Source organism: Fukomys damarensis, unplaced genomic scaffold (genome assembly GCF_012274545.1).
Source record: "Fukomys damarensis isolate Sample0158 unplaced genomic scaffold, DMR_v1.0_HiC HiC_scaffold_17, whole genome shotgun sequence".
Taxonomy (NCBI): Eukaryota; Metazoa; Chordata; class Mammalia; order Rodentia; family Bathyergidae; genus Fukomys; species Fukomys damarensis.
This window is the reverse complement of record NW_022900929.1, coordinates 5,139,487-5,158,355: the sequence shown is the minus strand read 5'-3', so window position 1 is coordinate 5,158,355 and position 18,869 is coordinate 5,139,487. Positions and strand designations below refer to the sequence as shown.

General features: G+C 57.0%; 1 protein-coding gene across 10 annotated transcripts in view; it reads left to right on the top strand.

Moving 5' to 3' along the window:
* Positions 1–18,554, top strand: part of Fbxl18 (F-box and leucine rich repeat protein 18) — a 28,985-nt gene extending 10,431 nt beyond the window's left edge. The window contains exons 3-8 of one of the 10 annotated variants that reach the window (XR_004517658.1): positions 670–903; positions 1,601–3,135; positions 8,737–8,803; positions 9,749–9,964; positions 11,156–11,265; positions 14,648–14,722. Coding sequence is in view for 7 of the 10 variants with exons in the window: in XM_033764808.1 (XP_033620699.1) it covers positions 670–903; positions 1,601–3,135; positions 8,625–8,736; positions 9,749–9,964; positions 11,156–11,209 (2,151 nt within the window). In the remaining 3 variants the exon portion in view is untranslated. Of the gene's footprint in view, positions 1–669; positions 904–1,600; positions 3,136–4,578; positions 5,181–8,594; positions 8,804–9,748; positions 9,965–11,155; positions 11,266–14,647 lie in introns of those variants that run through there. The other 9 variants (XR_784031.2, XM_033764808.1, XR_004517659.1 and 6 more) reach the window with 9 other exon arrangements.
* Positions 18,555–18,869: the final 315 nt, after the last annotated feature.

The window sequence follows — 18,869 nt, the reverse complement described above, 5'->3', positions numbered from 1 at the left end:
GAGAGAGAGAGAGAGAGAGAGAGAGAGAGGGAGGAGGAAAGGAAGGAAAAGAAAAGAAAAGGAAGGACGTCACTGATAGCATGCTAGTAATTACAGCATTCTGGGAGGCCAAGGCAGGAAGATTGCAAGTTTGAGCGCAGTTTGGGCAATTTAGCTACTTAGTGAGACCCTGTCTCAAAGGGTGGGCCGGGGATTTAGCTCAGTGGTGCTGCTGCCTGCTTTGGAAGCACAAGGTCCTGAGTTTGATCCTCAGTACCCCCCCCCAAAAGAAAAGAAAATAAAAAGAAAAGGTGGAGGCTGGAGGTAGAGCTCATTGTAAAGGTCTGGGTTCAACCGCTGTACCACATAAAACAAAACAAAAAACAAAACAACAGTAAAAGACATTGTTCATGAACAGGTGCCATTTTGTTTTCCATGGTGGCTCCTTTCCATTTCATTGCCTATAAGGACCATGCTGACATGAGCTCCTATGTCACCCGTCCTGAGGTGCAGACAGTCAATACCCTCCAGAAAATAAAAAATGAAAAGGGCCAGGATGTAGCACATTTTAAAGGTCCAGAGTTTAATCCTCAGCACCCCCCCAAATTGCCAAAAGCACTTGCTTCCCTATATATGGTGAGTCAGCTGTCCCCGGGGACCCATGGAAACCTGCGTTCTCCTTATTTTCAGGACATGACCAACGCTGACACCACAGCCCCAGACACTGCAGCCCCAGCTGCCGAGGCAGAGGTGGCAGGTGGCGCCCACCTGCTGGGCTTCTCCGATGAGATCCTGTTGCACATTCTGAGCCACGTGCCCAGCACCGACCTGGTAGTGAATGTGCGGCACGTGTGCCGGAAGCTCGCAGCCCTGAGCCTGGACAAGAGCCTGGTGCACACTGTGCTGCTGCAGAAGGACTATCAGGTGCGTGGGGGAGCAGGTGCTGGGGACTTAGATGTTGGGAGGGGCCACTGTTGGTCCCCAGGGTGCACCGAGTGACAGGCGGGTAGAAGGGGTGGGTGGCAGTCCACCTTAAGGATGTGGTGTTGAGAGGGATCCATGCTTTGGGCACAGGGATAGGTGGAGACTGAGGAGAGGACTTGCTGGGCTCTAGGATAGGTGCCAGGCTCAGGCTGCAGACCCTGGCCTTTTATTTATTTATTTATTTATTTAGACTTTGAGATAGGGTTTTACTAAGTTGTCCAGGCTGGGCCGGAGTGACCCCCCACTCAGCCTTCCAGAGTGCTGGGATTACAGGCATGTATTGCCCTGCTCGATTACCTAGTTCCTTTCTGTGGCCGGGTAGTATTCCATGGTGTGGTCTGTGCGCTCACTCCTCCATTGAAGGACGTTTAGGTAGTTTTTGCTTTTTGGCTCTTGTGGTCTGGGCGGCGATACTCGAGGCTGGCGGATATCTGGGCGTCCCTATCTTCAGTGTCCTGGGAGAATCCCAGGAGCACAAGTGCTCCGCATGCTGCTTAGCGTCTAGCAGACTTCCTTCTCCCATGGTGCGCCGCTTTGCATTGCCACAAGCCGGGGTCTCTCCTGACTTCCAGCATCCCTGCGGGACCTGGGACCTTCATCCCCTTCCCTTCCTCTCCTGCCCGTCCCTGTCCTGCAGGCTAGTGAAGACAAGGTGAAGCAGCTGGTGAAGGTGATCGGCCGGGAGATCCAGCAGTTGAGCATGGCGGGCTGCTACTGGCTGTCAGGTGTTACCATTGAGCGCGTGGCCCGCTGCCGCAGCCTGGTGAAGGTGAACCTGTCCGGCTGCCACCTGACCTCCCTGCGCCTCTCCAAGGTGCTCTCGGCCCTGCAGCAGCTGCGCTCGCTGGCTATTGATGTGAGCCCTGGCTTTGACGCCAGCCAGCTAAGCAGCGAGTGCCGGGCCACGCTGAGCCGTGTGCGGGAGCTCAAGCAGACATTGTTTACGCCCTCCTATGGTGTGGTGCCCTGCTGTGCCAGCTTGCAGAAGCTGCTGCTGTACTTCGAGATCCTGGACCACTCGCGGGAAGGTGACATGCTGTCGGGCCAGCTCATGGTGGGCCAGAGCAACGTGCCCCACTACCAGAACCTTCGCATCTTCTACGCGCGGCTCGCTCCTGGCTACGTCAACCAGGAGGTGGTGCGGCTCTACCTGACTGTGCTCAGTGACCGCACACCCGAGAACCTGCACGCCTTCCTCATCTCCGTCCCCGGCAGCTTCTCTGAGAGTGGTGCCACCAAGAACCTCCTGGAGTCCATGGCTCGCAATGTGGCCCTGGATGCCCTGCAGCTGCCCAAGTCCTGGCTGAACGGCTCATCCCTGCTCCAGCACATGAAGTTCAATAACCCGTTCTACTTCAGCTTCAGCCGTTGCACACTGTCCGGTGGCCACCTGATCCAGCGTGTCATCAACGATGGGAAGGACCTGCGCAGCCTGGCCAGCCTGAACCTCAGTGGCTGCGTGCACTGCCTCTCGCCGGACTCTCTGCTCCGCAAGGCTGAGGACGACATCGACAGCAGCATCTTGGAAACGCTGGTAGCCTCCTGCTGCAACCTTCGCCACCTCAACCTCTCAGCTGCACACCACCACAGCCCCGAGGGCCTGGGCAGGCACCTGTGTCACCTGCTGGCTCGTCTCTGCCACCTGCGCTCGCTGTCCCTGCCTGTCTGCTCTGTGGCTGACTCTGCCCCTCGAGCCGATCGTGCGCCTGCCCAGCCTGCCATGCACGCTGTGCCTCGCGGCTTTGGCAAGAAGGTGCGCATAGGCGTGCAGACCTGTCCTAGCCCCTTCACGGACCAGCAGCCCTCCTCTGCATTCTGGTCCCTGATGAGGAACCTGCCTTTCCTGGAGCACCTTGAGCTGATTGGTTCCAATTTCTCCTCGGCCATGCCACGTAATGAGCCCGCCATCCGCAACTCCCTTCCACCCTGCAGCCGTGCGCAGAAGGTTGGGGACTCCGAGGTGGCTGCCATTGGCCAGCTGGCCTTCCTGCGGCATCTGACACTGGCCCAGTTGCCCGGCATCCTAACGGGCTCGGCGCTGGTGAGCATCGGCCTGCAGTGCCAGCAGTTGCAGTCCCTGTCATTGGCCAACCTGGGCATGATGGGGAAGGTGGCCTACATGCCTGCCCTCTCTGACATGCTGAAGCACTGCAGGCGGCTGAAGGACCTCAGGTGAGGTCTTGGGGGCCGGCGGGGCTGTGGGGCAGAGCTCAGGGAACTGGCACAGGCCTGTCTTGGGCAGGGGCTCAGGAGTCCTGGGGACCTCAGCCCAGTGGGGCCAGGGTGCAGGGGAACCCCAGGGCTTGGTATCGTGGTTGCTCCTTGTAGCTTCCTGAGTGATTGTTCTGCTTGGTGCTGTGTCCACTCTGCCCAGCCTTTCTAACTGCCCTGGGAGGGGTTTGATTCATTGTGTGTGTGGGTGTGTGTGGTACTAGAGATTGAAGTCTTCATACTGAGCCACTTTACCAGCCTTTTCTAATCTTTTTAACCATTTGAGACAGGATCTAAGTCGCTAACTTCCTCAGGCTGGGCTCAGATTTGTCATTTTGCTGCTAGGATGACAGGCATGGACCACCACATCTAGCTCATCCCAGGGCTTTCTGACCTGACTGTGGGATTCGTGGTGGATGTGTAGGAGTTGGCCAGGGGCTGCAGAGCCGAGGCTTCTGGGATGTTGGCAACATGTGCAGTGGCCCCAGAGGTTGAACAGTTGCTGACAGCCATTTGGTTCAGAGTGGCCAGGGTATTGCAAGGAGGCGGAGGAGGCAGCAGGCGAGATGCTGAAGGACTTCAGTGGAGTGTCTGCTGTCATCCCACGTGCAGTGTGTGGGAGTCAGGTTGGCTCAGAACGGGACACAAGCTGAGAATGGTGGCACATGCCTGTAATCTCAGGACTATAGGAGGCTGAGGCAGGAGGATGGCAAGTTTGAGCCCAACCTGGGCAACTTAGTGACTTAGTGAGATGCTGTCTCAAAACTTAAACAAGACCAGGGATGTAGCTCAGTACAAAGGTCCTGGGGTCAGTCCCTAGCACCACACATATAAAAGAAGATTGAGAGGATGCGGACTCCTCGGAGCCATGGCAGGACCGTCCGGGAGAGTGGGAGGGACCGGGACCACCGGCCAGCCCTGTCACTGGGACCCCAGCATTTCCGGAGCCAGGCGTGGGACAGACCCATGCTGAGTTTTGCTCAGAGGGGAGGGAGTTCTCATGGCATTCCAGCATTGAAAGGGTGAAAATTTGTTAATTTAAGAAAATCTTGGCAGATAATCAACCAAGATGCAGTGCAGGCAGCGAAGCCCAGCTCCCCACGCCCAACTGTGCCGTGCAGGCTGGAGCAAGGGGGGCCCTTCGTGGGTCCTCAGCCATGGAGTGGGCGGCTGCAGGCAGCACTGGGACCACAGAGTCCTCTCCTGCCTGGGGGCTGTGGGGTTATCTGTCATGGTCCCAGCTCACTCTGAGCTTCCTTGGTGCCTTTCCTGTGGGCCAGACACTGAATCATTGTCCCCACAGCAGGCCGTGGAGGGTGGTGGCTTCCGCAGTCCCATTTTGTGGCTGAAGGCTCACTGTCCATTGCCACCAGCTTGACCTTGGCCCTCCACCTCCGCTCGCAGAGGGGAGGTGACCTGTCTTCTGCCAGCCTCTGCCGTTCCCTCCTGGCCTCCGCCTGCAGGAAGTGAGCTGGATCAAGCTGAGCGCTGGTGCTCCTGCTGTGGCCTTGCACCTTCCTGGCCTCCCTATGCGCCCTGTTCCATGGCCTCCTGATGGCCGCGCCCAGGCCCTCTGGATCGCTGCTGGTGTCAGGTGACAAGCCAGGGGTCAGCTGGCTTCCAAATGGTCTGCATGGCCTGAGCCTTGCACCACATGCCCCGGGCCGCGGTGGGACCCTGGGCCTGAGCAGACACAGGCAAGGTGCTCAGAGCAGGCGCCCTGGTATCCCGGACCTGTGCAGTTTCATTGCCTGCCTGGTTTGCAAGTCTGAGTCAAAGCTGATGTTTTTTGGAATTCTGTGTTGTACTGAGGGAGGGAGATACCGAGCTAGGTGTGTGGACTGTGCCCCCACGCAAGCCAGTGACTTTGAGGGGTGCAGATGTCTCCATCTTCCCAGAGCCACCAGGCAGCAGCTCCCTGTGACTGACTTATTTTTGGAAGTACTGAGGATTGAACCCAAGGCCTTTGAGCTACATCCCCAGCCCTTTTATTTTTTATTTTGAGACAGGGTCTAAGTCACTGAGTTGCCCAGGCTGGGTTTGAACTTGCTACCCTCCTGCCTCAACCTCCCACAGTGCTGAGACAGGTGTGCGTATGCCTGGTTGCTCTGTGTCCTCCCCGCTTCTCTGTCCAGTGTCCCCCCGCTTGTGTCTCGGCTTCCCCTGTCTGCCGTGCTCCCTTCCCTGCAGAGCGGTGGGGAGCGTGTGCTCAGTGCACAAAAGGGGAGGGAGCTGCTTGTGCATCACTGTCCTGTGCACCCTGGCACCTCTCCTGTTGCGCCTGTGAGTCTTGATCAGGAACTGAAACCTTCCTCTGCTCTGGGAGCCTGGTGAGTGTGGAGTGTGAGTCAGGCTCAGAACTGAGGTCTTTCTAGGTCTCTGCTTGCTGTCCATTTTATGCTCTCCACTGACCCACTAGCCTGTGTGCTTTTTGTGGTGAGGCCATCTGGAGGTTATCAGGGAGCACTGGAGAAAGACAGAAACCAGGAAGTTCACAGCAAATTCACAGGGCTTCCAGAGCTGGGTCCCTAATGGCCTGGGGTGTGGCAGGCAGCCAAGGGCCAGGAACTGGATGGGTAGAGACCAAAGCAGCAGCAGTGGAGGACACTGAGCAGCTGCTGTCACATGGAGGGGGTGGCCCTCAGGCAGGAGTGTGGCTGATGGTACCAGACCTCTGCCCACGGGACAGCTGCCAGGTGCTTGTCATGTGCCTGCCGATGGGGATTGAGCCGAAGCAGCCTGTGAGTGTAGACTCTCGGAGAGAGATAATGGCCCTGCTGGGCCCCATAGCTGGCCCACAAGGCAGCTGGATGTTGAGTGGCAGAGTGACCACATTTGGTGGTCACAGAGGGTCTCTGGGGTCTGGGGCGTGGTCCCTGTGGCTGAGCAGGCAGTGTGGGAAGCCTGTGGGGCGGGGGTGGACCTGACCGAGACTTGAATGGCACTGCTGTATATAGAGCCCCAGCTGTGCATGTTCCGAGCTGGCTGCTGCCTGTGTAGACACAGAGGGCCCCTTTCCTCTGGCTCCTGTGTCCGGAGCCCCCCAGAGGGACCATGTTCTGCCTTCCAAAGAAATGTGCCTGAGATGGTGCCCATGGGATCCCCGGCCGACCTCCGTGCTCTGACCACCTGTCCCCAGCATCATGAACCCAGCTGCCCGTCTGGGCCCCTGGTGGGTGAGGCGCTGCAGAAACAGATTGTACCAGCTGTGGACTTGGGGCACACCTCTGGGCAGAAAAGGGCATTCTCCACAGCTACCTGATCCCACCCTGCCTTTTCCGGAGGGAGAGAGCCAGCCACATCCTGAGTCACCTCGGCTGCCTGACTTTGGAGCCAGGCCTGGCACCACCCCAGAAGCGCATGTGTGGGGGCCGCGGCCTTGCCGCTGCTCTGCCAGGATCCAAGCACCCAAGTCACTCCAGGGGTCAGGATTTGGAGCTGGGTCCTGGCTGGGAAGGAGCAGGGCTAAGGACCCTCAGGTTCTGGCTGGCCAGGGCAGATTCCTTTTCCTGCAGACAGTGGACACCACCTTGGGTCCCTTCTCCCGGCTGTGCTGGTGGCAGTCCTGCCCGCTGCACAGGAAGGCCAGCCAGGGGAGAAGAGAGGAACGGGATACTTCCACTAGGCTTCTTCCCAAACACTGATGGGGGTCATCCTTCAGGAAAGGAGGCTGGGTGCTGTTAAGGCCGGAAGGGTTTAAATGAGTGCACTGGGCCTTGGGACCCAGTTGGCCTAGGTGATCTGGGGCCATTAGTGCAGCCCCACATCGCCACCTAGTGACGGAGGCCGCAAGTGCGGCCTGGTGCCTCATTTCCTGCCTGCATTGTTGGAGGGGAGAACGGTGACCAACTGACTGCTGCTGCCAGCCACCCTGCGCTGCCAGGGCTGTGTGTGCCCTCCGCCGGTCCTGGCATGCAGGTCTGCGGAGCCAAAACATTCCAGGCCCTAGGACGTCAACAAAACAAAACATACACAAATAACCAAATTGTGTGTTTAAACATTTTAAAATCAGTTCAAAACTGAAATCAAGGGCCAGGGATTTGGCTTGGTGGTTCCACCGCCTGCCTTGCAAGTGCAGGGACCTGAGTTCGATCTCCAGTACCCCCCCCCAAAAAAAATTCAAGACAAAATTGAAATCAAAGCTGGCATAGTGGTGCACACCTCGGAGGCTGCACTCTGGGAGGCTGAAGCAGAAGGATGGCTTTTTGTGGGGGGGATACTGGGGATTGAACTCAGGTCCTTGGGCTTGTGAGGCAGGCAGTGGAACCACCTAGCTAAATCCCCGGCCTGATGGCTTTTTCTTTTTGAGGCTGGGTCTCACTATGTAGTTCAGGCTGGCCTTGAACTCACTGTGTAGACAAGACTTGCCTCAAACTTATGGTGATTCTCCTGCCTCAGCCTCAGGAGTGCTGAAATTACAAGCATGTGCCACCACACCCAGTGGATGGCATATTTAAACTCAGCTTCAGCAATTCACTGATTTAGTGAAACCCTGTGTGCAAAGGCCCCTGGTTCAATCACCTGCATATATAAAATAAAGTCCCGTGGCTGAGGCAGGAGGATCTCTAGTTTGGAGCCACTCTGCACTACATGATGGGACCCTGTCTCAACAAAACCAGATCCCCCCAATTGTGATCTAGAGGTGAAGTGCTACTTCTTAGCTGCCCAGGCTCTGCTGATGAGGGGGCTCTCATGTCCTTGGAGAGGGGACAGAGCACATAGTTATCTTCACAATCTGGAGAGGCATCTGCCCTGTTCCTCATTGTCACGATTCCTCCTGTGTTTCTAAGGCTGACATTTGTCACATGTACCTGTGAGGTGAGGCTGGTACTCTGTGCATTCAGAAGTGAGCAGTGGGTGCTGCAGCTTCATCTCTTTCCCTGAGAGAACCTGCACGTCCCCTATATCTAGGAGTCTGAGGGAGCTCTGCATCATCAGCTAAAATAAAATAAAAACCAGCCTCTGGCTGGGCATGGCGGCACACCTATAATCCCAGCATTCTGGGAGGCTGAGGCAGAAGGATCGCAGGTGTGCCCAGCCTAAGCAACCTAGACCCTTTCTCAAAGTGAAAAAAATATAAAGGATCTGGGGATGTAGCTCAGTGCAAAGCCACTGGGACTGCAAATGAGGGTAAAATAAGATGAAACCATCTCAGTCACTGTATCCTGCTGTCTAGTGGCTACACAGGCTGCAGCCCAAGCAGTGTCCCAGCCAGCAGAGGGCTCTGCCACCAGCCACACCCTCGGCCAGTGTCTGGCCTGTTTTTGCAGACCTTGTTCTCTGTGACCTGAGTTATATGCCCATTGATATTTCTTGCGTGGCAGAGCTGCTGGGGCTGGAGCCTGTGGCCCCGGGCCATCTGGCTTTGTGTCCTGAGGGACAGGATGCTCACCTTTTCCATTTGGCTTGGCCTCATTCAGTGTCGCTGTTCATTGCGACTCATAGCACAGGCTGAGGGCCCTGCTGCCACATGAAGGTGTGACCTCTCGTTCGTCCTGGAAGCGCCTCTCCTCAAGATGTCCTGTGAAGTCACCATCGTGGTCCCGTTTGTATGCCTTGCAGGTACCCTCCTGGACAAAGCTGGCAGCCCAGGGCTTATGTGCCCCATGGGCTGGTCCAAAACAGCCAGGTAGTTTTTGTGGGGGACCACCCTCAACTGTGCCATGCATAGAGTCTGGCGGTGGTGACGGCCACTCCCGTCCAGTGCTCTTGTCATGTGTCCCATTCCTAGTTGCCCACAGGTGACTACAGGTTAGGAGTGAAGGCTGTTTAGCAAGGGGAAGCCACTTCCCCAGCAAAGTTTGTCTTTTTGCATTTCCTCCCTGACCACCTGGGTGGGCTGGTGTGGCATGGGGCTCTGTCCCTTGTTTGCAGAAGCGCACGGATACTTTCCTGTCTCCATGAGCTTGCAGCACCCCTACACCTGCCTTCCCAACCGCTCTGCCCGCTGCCTGCTTTAGACAGATGTCCCTCCCTGTTAGTAAGACCTCCCCTCTGCCGTTAGCCTTGACACTGCTCTGGCCAGGGAAACAGTGTGTCCTGTGACCGTGACCATGGCTTTTAAAACGTGAAACTGCAGCTGAGCAGAGTGACACACACCTGTCATCCTGTGCTCTGGGAGGCTGAGGCAGGAGGACGGCAAGTTGGAGCCCAGCCTGGGTAATTTAGGGAGACCCTGGCCATGGTGCTGGCTCCTGTCTCCTTTCTGCACTATGCTGGCCCTGCCCTGTCAAGGGCCCCCACCCCATCTTTCTGAAAGTAGGTGTGGGCTGGGCAGGGTCCTCTGTCCCTCTGGAGCCCAGTCCAGTGCTGTCCACCCTGTCTTGGCTGGAATGGCCCCGCCCAGCCCAGGCCCCTGCTCATCTTCTCCTGCTCTGTTCCTTCTGCCTCCCTAAGAACCAAGTTCCCAGGGCAGGGCCGTGGGTGGGTTCCTGTCTGCTTCTTCCTAGCAGCAGGGAGGTATTGAGCAGCCCCAGGGGACTCAGTGTGCCATTGGCATCAGGACCCCCAATCCGGGTCTCCCCAGGGTGGTGAGGAGGTGAGGGTGGAGACTCACATGCCCCTCTGCCTGCAGGCTGGAGCAGCCCTACTTCAACGCCAACGCCCAGTTCTTCCAGGCGCTGAGCCAGTGCACCTCGCTGCAGCGCCTGTGCCTGGTCTCCCGCAGCGGCACCCTGCAACCCGACGCTGTGCTGGCCTTCATGGCCCGCTGCCTGCACGTCATTGTGTGCCACATGTTCACTGGCGAGTCACTTGTCACCTGCAAGAGCCTGCAGCAGTCCCTCCTCAGGTGAGTGGTGGGCATGGCCCACGGTGGGGGCACTGGCCTGCCCAGCAGTGACCGGGATTTTGGGAAGCAGAGGTTTGGCTCCTGCTGTCCCACCCCCCTCTTATCCTGGCTGGCTGTTTCCTAGATGCCAACACCCACTGCCAGCCACCAGAGCTATGCATTTGCCCACATTATGCTATAAATGTTTCCCTGGTATATAAAATACATACCCCTGAGTTCTCCCTCCAACTTCTTATTTTAAACTAATTTTAGAAAAGTTGGAAAAGTAAATACATTACAGTTACCAGATACCATTAACTTTAACATGGCCCTCTGGTTACCCAGGGCATAGTGATTAAAACAGACATAGGGCCGGAGATTTGGCTCAGTGCATCCGCCTCCTGCCTTGCAAGTGCAAGGACCCGAGTTTGATCCCCAGTTTAAAAAAAACAAAACAAAACAGACATGGGCCTGAGATTTAGCTTAGTGGTACTGCGCCTGCCTTGCAAGTGTAAGGTCCTAAATTCTATGTCATGTACCAAAAAAACAAACAAAAACAGACATGGGGTGTGTGTGTGGGGGGTAACCAGATCTTAATCCAAGCACCATAGCCTATCTCTGTGTCTGGGAGGCTGAGGCAGGAGGATTGCAAGTTTGAGCCAAGCCTGGGCAATTTAGCAAGAGCTTGTCTCAAAAGAGGGTGGGGATATCTCATGTGAAGTCTCTGAGTTCAAGCCCCAGTTCTGCAAAACAAGTAAAACAAAAGATATTAACAGTGTGGTGGCCAAGGGAGTGACCTTAGAACTTGGTCAGTTTCTATAACATCCACGCTGTGTTTCAAGATCACCTGCAGGGCTAGTCCGAGCCCATTGGGTGCTGGTGCTTTGTCTCTGCCTGCCCCAACCCTGGCCGCGACTTAGGATCTCCTAGTCTTTCACAATCTTTGATGCTGAGGTCCTGGTCAGTTGCTTGGCAGTGCACCCCTCAGTCTGAGGTGGTTTGGGGTTTTCTTTCTTTGCAGGGGCGGTATTTTGAGACATTGTCTGGCTGTGTAGTATAGGCTGGCATTGAACTCACTGTGTAGTCCAGGCTGGCCTTAAACTTGTAGCGATCCTCCTGCCTCAGCCTCCTGGGTACTGGGATTACAGGCGTGTGCCACCATGCCCAGCTGTCTGGGGTTTTCCTGTGATTGTGACTCTGTGTTTTTGGCAGATAAACTGCAGGAGACTTGTGGGCTTCTCAGTGTGGCGTCAGGACCATTTGTGATGTGGTGTCCTGTCTCGGGCAAGTGTGCATCTGTGCATCTTGATGCCCTGGTTAAGGTGGTGCCTTCCCATTTTCTCTGCTTAAAGTTACACTGTCCTTTTCTTTCTTGATGGAACCCAGGGCCTTGCACATGCTAGGCAAGGCTCTACCCCTGAGATCCGTCCTCAGCTTGTGACCCAAGTGGGCCCAGAAACCCCCAGGCTTAAGGGATCATCCTGCTTCAGCTTTCTAAATAGCTGGGACTACAGGCACACACCAGCATGCCTGGCTCTGCAGTTACTGTTTTATGTCTGCTGGGTGCTAGTTTCAGGGTGTCATGGCTGGTTGTTTGTGGCTATCAGTGATAACTGTTACTGTCACTGACCTTCCTGTATTTTAGCTCTTGATTGTCCTGCTCTGGAACTGGGGTCCCAGACAGTGGAGGGGGGTGACCCAGTTTAGCCCCTCCCACCCAGTGTGCTGGTGTTGGCAGGAGTAGCCCACACCTGCTGAGGGGTACTTCAAGGCTCTGTGGCACTTCACTGGCTTGGCTGTGAGGTCCCCGCAGTGGGGCAGCTGACCTGTTGGCTTTTGGTCCCTCTGGCTGGACCAAGGGGCAGAGGCTGGGTTCTCATGTGGCCAGAGCTGCTGGCTCTGGCCTTGGCTGCTGGGAGAGTGAGGGTGCCCCATCCACTGCTCTGCAGCCAAACGCCAACCCATCCCCGGGTGTGTTCTGCTGAGGGGGCTTTGCCCTGGCCAGAGTCCTGGCTCTGAGCAGCCCCTGGACGTGCTCAACCCTGCGGACTTGGGCCTCCATGGAGCTGCTGCTTTTCTTGCCAAAGTGGAGAATGTCCTTGCTCACTGGGTAGGTTGGAACTGTGATGTGACAAGGACAGCTAATGCGGTTGCAAGGGTTGGAATGTCCCAGCAGGGAGGCTGCCCTCTCCTTCTGATTCTCCGTCCTCCTCCACTAGGCCGATCGGACTCGGCACTGGCCAGCTGCCTCAGACATGGCCCACTCAGGCTTCTCAGAGCACGCAACTGCTGGCCTGCTTGGGGAGGGGAATGCAGTATGTCCCCTAAGAGTCAAGCTCCCCCGCCAGGTAGCTGGCTCTTTGAAGCTGGCACTCAGCAGCAGTTCTTTTCTTGAGCCTTGTGTCCTGCTGGACTCGCTGGCAGCCCAGTCGGTACTGGTCACGGTCGATACAGGAGGCCATGATTCTCAAACCCAAGTCAGGTGGAGCCAGGTGAACTCCCAGGGAAGCTGAGCTGGCCCTGGGGTCCCTCTGCCCTGTGTGTCTGTCCCTGTCCCACACCTGTCCCACTGCCTGAAAATACGTGACCTGCTGCTCCCCGAGAGGGATCCAGGATTGGGGCAGAGCTGTCTGCATTCCTGGGGTGACCCTCTGTGCTCCTCCAGGGCATGACCAGTGTGGGCTGCGCAGAGCTTCAGCTGGCACTGTGCTGTTCTTGGTCATCTAGACCTTCCAGAGCCCTGAGAGGAGAGTCTTCAGCCATTACCATGGGGAAACTGAGGCTCAGCAGGGCACAGGGCCTGATGAGGCCAAGGGCCACCCTGAGGACAGCTTCACATCAGAAGGAAGAGGGTACCCCGGGGATGCAGCTCTGAGGTGAATGTCTGGCCTGGCCTGTGTTAGGCCCTGGGTTCCACCCCCAGCTCCTCAGAAAGCAGACAAGCAAACAAGAGAAAAGAGGGTCACTGCTCTGCCCCAGGCATTTCTTCTCTAGCCACAGCAGCCGGGGTGCAGCCCCTGGGGGTGGGAGAGGTCACTTCTCTGCCATGATCATTCTGCTATCGCCCTGGGTCCTGGCCATGCAGCTGGCTGCACCAGCTTTGCTCACACTGGCCCACACTGGCCCCCCATGGTGGTATCCAGGGCCCCCCCAGCTACGCTGCGCCAGCAGCCTCTCTGCAGGGTCCCAGTAGATGGTGCTATGGTGCTCCGCATGCAGTGCCCAGCGCCCCTTCTCGATGCCTCCCTCCATGTGACTCTGGGGTTTGGGGTTGCTTTTTCTGGAGCTTTGCTTTTCCCCGCCCTTTTGCTGCCTGGAGGACACATGGGGCGCCTCCGCTCACCTGCTGCTCACCTGGCCCTCACCTGCACGGGCTTGCGCACTTTCTGCTTTCTCAGACTCAGCCCCCAGCGTGATGGCCCCGCTGTTCTGCCACTAGTGGGATTGCTACCCTTTCCCAAGTCACACCTTCCTGCCATCCCCACACTTAGGAGTCCCTTCTTGTCCCTTGCGGATTTGGTGTTGATGTTGCTGAGGTGCAGACCCTACTGGTCTCTGGCTTTGGTCTTCAGCCCCACCACTCAGGAAGTGGAAAGCAACGGGTTCAAGTTGCCTCAGTGTCCCGGTTACAAGGCCAGTTTGCATTGTCCTGGGATGGCTGTCGAGGGGGACGGATCGTGTGTGTCCAGCACCACACACTGTGTCTCAAGTCACATTTGTTCTCCGTCTTCATGATCCATGTGTTGACTGCTTTTCCATATTTGAGACTGAAACCCCTGGTCCCCTTCCTGAATTTTTGTTTGTTTGGTGGTATTTGGGATTGAACCCAGAGCCTTTATAGCCTCATTGTCAGCCCTTTTATATTTTTAATTTTGAGACAGGGTATTGCCAAGTCGCTAAGTTCCCAGGCTGGGCTCAAACTTGCAATCCTCCTGCCTCAGCCTCCCACGTGCTGGGATGACAGGCACGCACCCCACAGCTGGGCTTTCCTGCTTTCTTGCAGCACACAACCTTCTAGGTTTCAGACGTGCTTTCTTCAGCATGGTCTTGTCTTGGGCCCCTGTGGTAGCCCCGCATAGATCTAGGGAAGTGCCCTGGTGAGCATGACCCCTGCTGGCCCAGGAGTTTCAGGCCTTCCTGAAGGGTGAGGGGAAGGCAGCTTTCCTACTTACCCCTCCCTGCTCCTCCGCCGCATTGACCTCGGGTGTTGCCCGCCCTCTCGGGTCACCCCGTATCTCTCTGATCCACTGCTGCCTCTTCTCCCATGCCCACCGAGTGAGTGCACAGTGCCCACTTGGTGCAGGCCTTCTGCTGCCTTAATTCTCTGCTGGTCTCAGTGTCTGTGTCTTGGCTTCTCCTGGCGTCATCCCCGCTCCTAGGTGCCCTGGGGCGTGGAATCTCAGCTCACCCGGCAAAGAGCCCCTATCCCTGGGATGCTGGGCCCCTTCTGCTGGCCCTTTGGCTCTGCAGAGCAGGGCTGGCCCCGCTTTCTGCCCAGACAGAAGGATGACGGCCCCTCCCCCAGCTCTGGCTGCCACACGAAGGCCCCTTGAGATTCATTTCTTCATCCACCATGTGTCAGAGTGACTCGCGGGCGGGCTGGGCTCTGGTGGGGAGGCGGGCATGGTGCCCCATGTCCCCAGAGTGGCCTCTGCTCCCTGTGTGGCTGCACCACGCCCCACTGACTGTGGCTCTCTGCTCCAGTTTCCAGGCTGAGAGGCCTGCCCTGAACGTCGTCATCTTCCCCCTGCTGCACGAGGACCTGACGGATGTCATCCGGGATGTCCCCATGGTACACCTGGACGAGATCACCTTGTTTAAAAGTAGAGTGGCCGAAGAGCCCCCAAACCTTTGGTGGTGAGAGGACCACCTTCTGCTGCTGCTCACTGCCGTGCAGCCACAAAGAGCCTGTGGACCCGGGACCCCTTCACTTGCCACAGAGAAAGGAAACAGCTCTCTGCCACCCTGCAGCCCCCACTATGGCTCCCTGGCTCCACTCACTTCCTTCCAGGGACTTGTCATCAGGGTGAAGGTTCGCACTGACAGGGAGGGCTGGGTAGGCATCCACATGGGGCTGGCCCCAGCCGTATCCCCCGGGGCTGAGGTGTAGTCACTGGTGTGGGCTGGGCGCTCTGTGCTGAGACATCCGCGTTGATGTCTGCAAGTTTTGCACCTGCAGTCATGGGCACCCTTTCCCACTGAGACTCATCTTAGGGCTGGGTGTGGCTCGGTGGCCAAGCCCTTGCCAGCAGGTATGAGGTGTGTGGATCGAGCCCCACACCACCCAGAAAAAGACACATTTTAACCCAGTTCCATCTCTGAGATGCTTCCGGCTGCATGGTGTCTGTGGCCTGTGGAACACTGGGGCAGGAACCACTGGGCGGGGCTCTTCAGCTGGACCGTGCACAGTCTGATCTGTGGCATTTGTTTGGCTTCAGAAACCCAACTCCCGGCGAAAGTCACTGTGTGCTTCTGAGGACATAGACACAGCTTGGCTCTATTAGAATAACTGGAAACATTAAACCCAGAGTGGGTTTTAAACCTCGGAGTGATGAGGCCATCATGTCAGGCAACTTTATTTAGGATTTAGAAAAAACTCAGCAAAGCTGCTTCAGAGTTGAGGAGGGACCTTCTTGTGTCCAAGGTTCATCGTATGCCCCTGGCTGTCCCTGCCTCGTACCTCTGAGGGGGCTGTGGCTGAGTCCTATCCTCCTGGACTCCTGCCCAGGCGCGCCTCTCGGTCATGGGTCCTCACAGGCTGTGGTCATTGGCAGGCTAGGCACCTCCCCACCACCCTTGGGTCTGAAGTGCAGAGCCCACCAGGCCTTGCCCACTGCCCTTGTCCTCCTGTTTCCATGGTAATGGGTCACCCCAGTCTGTGTGGTGTCCTGGCGCGTCCCTTGCTAGTGTCAGTATCTGCTCTGTACTGGGCGCTTAGGGCAAGTGGCGCCCATCAGTGCTGCTCCTTGGGACCCAGAGAGTCGGGGACTTTCAGATGTGCCTGGGGACAAAGCAGGGGAACATGGCCCTCTGCTGCCAAGACCCTGAACCCTCCCTGTCCTTCCCTCAGCCCTGCCCTCTGGAGGGGGTTCCCAGGCTGCAGCCAGCAGAGGGACCTGCTATGGGCTAATAATCCCTGGGTATGTGATGGGACGGATCCTCCCCACTGTGCAGGCCAGGACAGACTGCCCAGAGGTGGCCAGCATCCCATGTAGCTGTGCAGGAGGCCCTGTTCCTTCAGTGCATCCTATTGGCACCCAAATTGGCCACCATGCAATCAGAGTGGTCAGGGCAGGTTCTGGGGGTCTTTGGGGCCAGCCACTTGTCCCCGGAGTGAGGGGCTGACAGGTGGGGGTGTGGCCCAGGAGGGAGCCCATGAAGCTCTGGGTGCCCTGGCTTTGTACCCTCTCCTTCCCTTCCCAGCAACTCCCGCTTGGTGGGGAATTGTATTTCCACTATGAATTTACTCCAAAGGCTGAAACTGGTTTTATGATCTGGCTAACAGGTTTGTTGTCATGAGCAAGCGTTTCCCCAGCAGTGTAATTGATGCTCATAAACAGGGCTGGGGGAGGGAGCCGTAAGAGAGGCTGGGAGCGCAGACACCTTGGTAGGGGCCCCCAAACGACGGGCCTTGTGTTTTACTGTCCCCTGCCACAGTCCTTTGACTTGGAGTGAGGATTTCCACTCCTTCTACACCCGAGACACAATTCACCAGATGTTAATAATGTGCTTATTTTCGCTAAGTGCTATTTTGGCACTGGTGTTAATTGCAATTTATATTCTGCAGCATTTTACACTGGGAAAAGAACCTTACCCTAATGGTCCCCAATTGGCAGGACTGGGCTCTTAAGTGGCGGACCATATGCTGCCGGCTGGAAGGAGCGCGGTCAGCGTGCTGCAGCCCGCATGTGCGTGTGGTGTGCGGGGATGTGTCATCGTGTGCCTGTGTGAACGTGGCATGTGTGCGCTTGCATCTGCACCTGCATGTTTGTGCAAAATGCCTGTGTGTGCCCGCCTGCAGCACATTACGTCTGCATCTGCTGAATGTACTTGTGTGTGAGAGACGGAGCGGAAAGAGGGAGGCGATCAGCACGTTCATCGTTTGTTTTTTGTTTTTGTTTTTTTCTTCTCAGTACCTGGGATCGAACTCAGGACCTTGTGTTTGCAAGATAGGTGGGGCGCCCCTGAGCTAAATCCCTGGCCATCTTTTATTTTTATAAAGAGAAAGTCCCTGGTCTCCCATGTCCAACCACCTCTACCCTGACCACCCCTTGTCCCCGGCCTGCTGCTCTTGTCTCCTCTGGAGCCATGGCAGGTGCATTGTCCTGGCATCCTGGATCCTAAGACCTCAAGGCCCTGTGTCCTGATCCCTGTATCCCCCTGCACAAGCTTCACTCAGCCCCTGGGCTTCTGACATGAAGGCATTTGAGTCTGAGGAAAGGTACATTTCTGGGCCCCAGGTCCCCCTTTCGGTGTGGGTGGCTGTCCTCATTCTCACACTGTCACGTACAGTTAGGACTGAGGGGCCTGCAGCCAGGATGGCCTGGACTCTTCAGGCGCTGAGCCCTGCTGGGTGCCCATCCCCTCAGCAGCACCAGCTCTCGGCTGCTCCCTGACCAGGCGCCAGGCATGGCTGGGTGTGGGGCAGGCCTGAGCCCCAGCAGCAGGGCTATGGGAGCCATGGGCTGCAAGAGGCCAAGACTGCCACCCCAGCCAGGGTCCCGTGCAGGATGTTTTGCCGGAGGAAGGATAGCAGACACCCTAGTGTCCCCTCTGAGTGGGGCTGCCCCAGTGATAACCCTTCTCAGCTCTGGAAGTTGTAGGGCTCATGTGAGGGGAATCAGAAGCTTGTGGGCAGCAGGATGGCAGTGCTGGCTTTCAGCCAGGAGACCTGAGTGAGAAGCATCTCACTCCCTGCTTCCCTGGGGCTCACTGTGACTCGTCTCCTGTTGTGCATTTGGGGCTCGGGATCCCAAAGGAAGTTTCTGGGCCCAGTGAACAGTGCTCCCAGCTGTGGCTCCCACACAGGCGACCAACACCCTTGACTTTTTCAGGCAGCCTTGTGTGAGCACCATGGGGTCAGGCACTCTGTCTTGCATTAAAGGCACAGGTCGCTGCCTGGCTGTGTCCCTCGCAGGATCTACCTGAGACCTGGGGGGCTGAGGGCAACAGCCTGAGACCCCTGTGCAAGTGAAGTGGACAGAGCCAGGCATGTAGGGAATGTGTGTCCAGGTAGGGGTGTGCAAGGGTGTTCTGGGCTTTCAGGGCAGGAAGGAGTGTGCTGCGCAATGCACATGTGGCCGACCTGCACCCAGCAGCAGTCTTCCTCAGCCCCAGTGCTGCCCCTCTGACCGGAACCTTTGTGTGTGGCTTTGCCCTGATTGGAGCTCAGTGGCCTTTCCCTGGCCCAGGGGTCTTCCTACCAAGTGACGAGGTGCTAAATGACCATCGCCTGCCTTTCGGTGACCGACTGTCCCATCCTGGCCCACCCGAGGCATCTCACGATGACTCCCAGTCCTGAGCATGGTGTTTGCTCTTCAGCCTGGACAGGCGATTTCCTGTGAACTTGTGGCATGTGGGGAGTTTGAAATAAAATGCATTGATTTAGAAAGCTGGTGACTATGGTCCTTCCTTGGTGACACAGCCCACTGGATGTCCCTTCTCTGTCCAGGACAGGTGGCTTCGTTCACTTCCATGGTGGGGTCAGACACCAAGTTTGGGGGCCAGGGCCAAACAGACACCTGGATGGAGGCCTGGCACCTACACGGGGCATCAGGTGATGAGGGAGTTAGCCTGCCAGGCTGGGGACACCAGGGAGGGAGAGGCTGTGGATCAGGACAGAGCTGGCAGGGGCCCAAGGCTACTGGTGTGGCTGTCACTGCTTGAGGGATACGTGTGGCCAGGTGGGATAGCAGTGGCCAGCTGA